At 36.4% G+C, this 5,282-nt stretch overlaps 1 protein-coding gene across 1 annotated transcript in view; it reads left to right on the top strand.

The window, feature by feature from the left end:
• Positions 1-5,282, top strand: part of LOC117112045 (phenylalanine--tRNA ligase, mitochondrial-like) — a 13,249-nt gene that overhangs the window by 6,645 nt on the left and 1,322 nt on the right. The window contains exons 4-5 of the mRNA XM_033255098.1: positions 66-197; positions 1,160-1,317. Of these exons, the coding sequence (XP_033110989.1) occupies positions 66-197; positions 1,160-1,317 (290 nt within the window). The remainder of the gene's footprint in view (positions 1-65; positions 198-1,159; positions 1,318-5,282) is intronic.

Here is a 5,282-nt window from a genome sequence, read left to right as displayed (position 1 = left end):
ACAATATCTATAGCAAGCTTTAAAGAGATCCATAATGTATAGTTAAGTGTGATTTTTTTTTCCAGGCTTAGAGATAAAATGGGTAGATGCAGAATTCCCATTTACCCATCCATCTTGGGAATTGGAGATAAAATTTCAGGGGGAATGGCTGGAAGTTCTTGGATGTGGAATCATGGAACAGGAGATCATAAGCTCAGGTGAGCTAATGGAACACAATTATTGCTTGGGGATAGGTTTCGTAGTTTATAATTTTGCATAGTTATTGAGCATATTTAAGCATGTACTTTTACATACATTGATTCTTTCAAATTTATCCTTTATTTAAAATGAACTTGTTGCCTCTTCTTTGGTGTAGACAGTTGGCACATTAGCCTAGAGTCTGCCCATACATACACACATTTATAAATTCAAAATTGTTTAATAAAATAAGTATCGAACATTGTGTCATGTTCGCATCATCATACATACAAATGAGAAGAGTCATATACATTCTCCCAGGTATTTGCTATTTAATTATCACGCCAGTTGTGAAATAATAAAAAACCCATATACCGTATTCATTCAAATATATGCCCCGGCTGCTTATACTTGAGAAGGGTTTATTAATGGGGGTTTATTCAAGGATGGCTTTTATTTTTTTAGATGTAAAATGGATAAATAAAAGCCCCTAATTTCACTGTAAATATGTTACTACAACACGTAATTACTGTCAAAATGTGTTACCGTATTATTCCGTGATGACAGTTGGTAATAAAATGGTTGGTTGCAGGAGTGCAAGATCATAAAAACTGACTGATCCCAGCCAGGTTGGAAAAAATGTAGTTATACTGGAATAGAACATTAATAAAATGTGTTGAGAATGATTTTCCTTCCATTTGATTTGTTTACTATAATTTAGGCTTTTGATGCACCTTAGCTGACATGCAGCTTACACACTTCCATTAAGCCCTCTTCTGTGCAACTACACTGTTTCTGTGTTCTGTGACACAGTTGATAATAAAATATGAATTTGCGGGTGATGGGTTTTTTCCAGGAGGTTCTTGCTTGCTTGCAGGGGTGCAAGAGGCCGTCCCAATTTCCAGAGAGACTTGGGACACTGGCATGTGTACATCATGACACTGTTAAATTAACATGTAGGATGTGATGGTTTAACTTACAGCTATTAATGGCCAAAAGATAGGCTATGCATTTGGACTAGGACTGGAGCGGCTAGCAATGATCCTTTTTGACATACCACACATCAAACTCTTCTGGACTGAAGACGAACGCTTTCTAAATCAGTTTAAGGCAAAAGATATTTGCAGTATTAAATTCCAGGTAAATTATTTTAAATTTTCGCATTTTTTATATGAAATAGAAAGCATTGGAAAAATCAGCATCTGAATTTGGTCATGATCTTTGCTGTGTAAATACATCAACTGGTATTTAATAGGCTTCTTGACACCTGGAATTTTGCTTATAAGTGTGGTGCTGTGTGTTGGAATTGTAGGACAGCTGTGCACCTTGTTATTTTATTGAGCTATTTTCATTCATTATCAAGTACTGTATACTGCACATAAAAAAAATATATTGGAATGCCTCCATTTTTTTGTTTTTTTTTTTGTTTTTGTTTTTTGCATTCAATTAAACCTAATTACATTTTCCAAAAAAACTATGTTTTTGACCTATGTACTGCAGAACTTTTTCATCAGAAAAACCATTATTGGAAAAAGCTTTTCCCCAGCTAATAAATATCTCTTGAGCAATTTTTAACTTCTTCATTAAAGAATATCTTTTCCACATTCTAGAGTGGAGTTGCGTCGCCTAGTGGTTAAGATGTTTTCCTTCTAATTCCAGGGTCCTGGGTTCAACCCCTGTCACAACAGGACTTTTTCTCACTACTAAAAACAACTCCACTCCCTAGGACAACCATCATCACCATCATCATCACCATCACCATCATCATCGTCATTACTATTATTATTATTATTAAACAAAACTTTATAAAAACACAAAAGCTTGCAAAAGGATAAAAACGAAACTGATTTTTGTTAAATAAGTGTGATAAATCCACCGTCTAAGCGGTAAAGCCGCTCGGGGTTGTTAATTTTTGCATTATCATTTATAGTGAATAATTGATTATTAATGAATATTCCACTGGGTTACTATCAGCGTATCATCCAGGATTCCGTCGTGCCCAGGATCAGGTCAGAATGATCATCTACTGGCCTAACATAGATGATGACATTAGGCAAAACATTAATAATTGCAAATATTGTCAGAACCGCCTTCCTATGCATAAAAAAAAAGATTTGATACAGAAGCCACAACCGAGCCGCCCATTTCAAGATGTTGCAGCCGACTTTGCGCACTTGAATGGACTTGATTATCTTATCGTTATTTGTTGTAAAACTCCAATGGGTAAAGGCACAACTTCCGATGCCACTGCATTCAAGCTCCGAGACCTATTTATCATGATGATGGCGCCTGATATCTTCCGGTGTGACGGTAACTTCAAGAAAAAAGACTAGGAATTTACTATCAAGTATAGCTTGCCTTATTACCCACAGTCAAATGTCAAAGCTGAATCCACGGTAAAATTTATGAAAAAAATTGTAGCATCAGCCTCGCTAAATAGACAAACCCCTGATGCCGATGGGTTAGCGAAAGCTCTCCTTAGCTATAGGAATACACCTTCACGGAAGGGTGGCCTGTCTCTTGCAGTCAAGTTATTTGGCAAACCCATACAAGATTCATTGCCAAGCTCATACTAAACGTCGTCCAAGCAGATGTCATAAGAGACTGCGTAAATTTGATGAATTTCGTATGGACTCAGTTTGTTTGGACACTAAAAAAGATACTTTGCCTAATATAATTATGCCAAATATCTTAAAGGGGAGGTGTAAGGCTGTTGTATTATGGTCTACCACCCTCTGTATATGGCCATAAGGTCAAAATAAGCATGTTGTTGGGTATAGGCCAACACCTTTGTTGTGAGGCAGACATATTGCATGTTGTTGTGAGTTGCAGTTTGAATTACAATACTGTTGTTGCAAACCGGTCAGATTATCTTCCTTACATGGTGCTGCAAGCTAAACCTGTCCTACATCTTATTGAACTGTGAGTATGGAGCAGCAGGACTTTTATTGATGGACATTTATGGTGGGTTTCTATCAGAGCACAGGTCACAAACTGAAATTTGTACCGTATTTAAATCAATACCAAATGCTGTGATTGTGTGTGGAAAAATCTTTTGGCACTTTGTTCATAAGAGCGAGACCATTCAGTCATTCTTGTGAGGTGCGGTTTGGAAGGTATGTCTTCAGTTGCCTTAAAGTTGAGAAAGAATGTTACACCGTTTCTGTTGAAACAGGCAAAATGCTTGCAATTTGAAGGAGAATAGGAGCTTGAATAGTTGGATAAATGGAAACATTGTGAAGTTTTACAGTAGCTATGTGGTCAGTTGTAGACTTTTTATCAAATTCAAGCTTTCACTTGCAGACCCACTGTCTGTACTCTGCGACTACTTTCATTACACTTGTACATCTAATGTTGTTAGCAGTCATGTCTGAGTATATCTTTTAGAGAGTTTGTCTGATTCTCCATATTTGTGGAAGTAAAATATCAAAAATATCAGCTATATTCGATTTATCAATTTATTAACCAAAACTTGAGTTGAGCTAGAATAGTATGAATGAAAGGAATGTACACAGCTACTCGGAAATAATCAAATCTAGATGAAACATCAGTCTGGATTGCTTTGGTAACAGGACCTACTGTACAAAATCTTGATGGGGTTATCTCTAGTTTTAGACAGGCCACGGTGTCATTAATCCATTATGGTGGTGAATATAATCTTTGAAGTTTACGGTCATTGTCTAATGTCGCAATTATATCCTAAACATGGCTTCCGCAAGCTAGTGTTTTTTTCTGAACATTTTTCAACAAGTTGTCAAAAATGTTCATTACTGCCACACAACTGAATAAGGTTACTACAAAAGTGCTGTTTGTAAGTGCATCTGTGCGTGTCTATTGGTTGCCATCACCAATTACGATGTAATTCATAACAAATCTCTCCAGAGCTGTCAGCCGTTTTAATAGTAAACCACACTGACCTTGAGCCATATCTGCAGCTTCAGCAAGAATCGCCTTCTTTTTATTACTCTTAAAATCTTGTCACTTCTTTCAATCGTATCATATTTCTCACAACTGGAATCTTCGAAAAAGTTATAATATATATTGATTGGCAACATGAGCACAACAACGTTAATAATCAGCCTGGATACAATGTTTTAACGTACGCACTATTAATGGTATTTGATATAGCGTATTTTCCAGAGAATACAAAGCACTGTGCGACTAACTGCCAACAGCAAACTCATTACTGTGGCACCATCGTAAATTTGGCCAATGCTGCCTCAAGATTCATGCCAGCATTCTCTAATACACGCACGATTGCCTTTCAAAATTCCTTCTGAGTCTTGAGTTTTCATTACATTTTTCCATATCTACTAGTGTTAGTTAAAGATAATAAATATTTGAGAAAAAACGTATGTCCCTATCAGGATTCAGACTAAAGATCATCCGATTACCAACTGAGCTATAAGGCCAAGTGGTATGCACCCTTGGATATACCCAATAGGACATATTTTGTCTCAAGGTATTGCATAATATGCAATGAATAATAGTAAAAATGAAAAATTCCACATTCAGAGTGTAAAATACATTTTCAATGCAGAATTTTCAACAGAATGATTTGGGTCCGCCACTTGCGCCACCAGTGGTTAGACATCGCATCATATCAGTTACCCCGCTTAATCCTCCCTCTCCCCCATGTCAATACTCTACGCCACTAGCACAGTGAGCTACACTTAAAAAAGCCAGCTAGTAGGTGGTGGTTTCTAATAACAGAAAACCTTTCTCTGTATGTATTGAAAATCGGCCAGATTTTTTTTTTTTAGCAATTATTACACAGGCCGTATCAAAATCTTTGGCAGGATGGGGTTTAAGTATCGGGGACCTAGTTTATTCATGTCAACGGTGTTCTGGAAGTGTGTGTGGCCGTTTAGGCTTGAATCTATGCAGACCATGTAGGTTGCTATTTATTCTGTTATTGTTTTAACCAATGATCATTTATCTTGTATTTTTTGTTTCAACCCCCTGGTCTTGTATAGTCTTGTCTTGTATTGTATGCCACCATTTTTCTTATTCTTTATTCTTTTTTTTATTTATAAGAACATAAAAAACATTCAGCTGTACAAGAGTGAAACGACTGAATTTACAATATTCATTGTGTATTACAC

Source organism: Anneissia japonica, unplaced genomic scaffold (genome assembly GCF_011630105.1).
Source record: "Anneissia japonica isolate Jap-2015-1 unplaced genomic scaffold, ASM1163010v1 scaffold699_len907043_cov185, whole genome shotgun sequence".
Classification (NCBI taxonomy): Eukaryota; Metazoa; Echinodermata; class Crinoidea; order Comatulida; family Comatulidae; genus Anneissia; species Anneissia japonica.
Note: the sequence above shows the minus strand (reverse complement) of the source record. Positions and strands in the feature narration are given on the sequence as shown.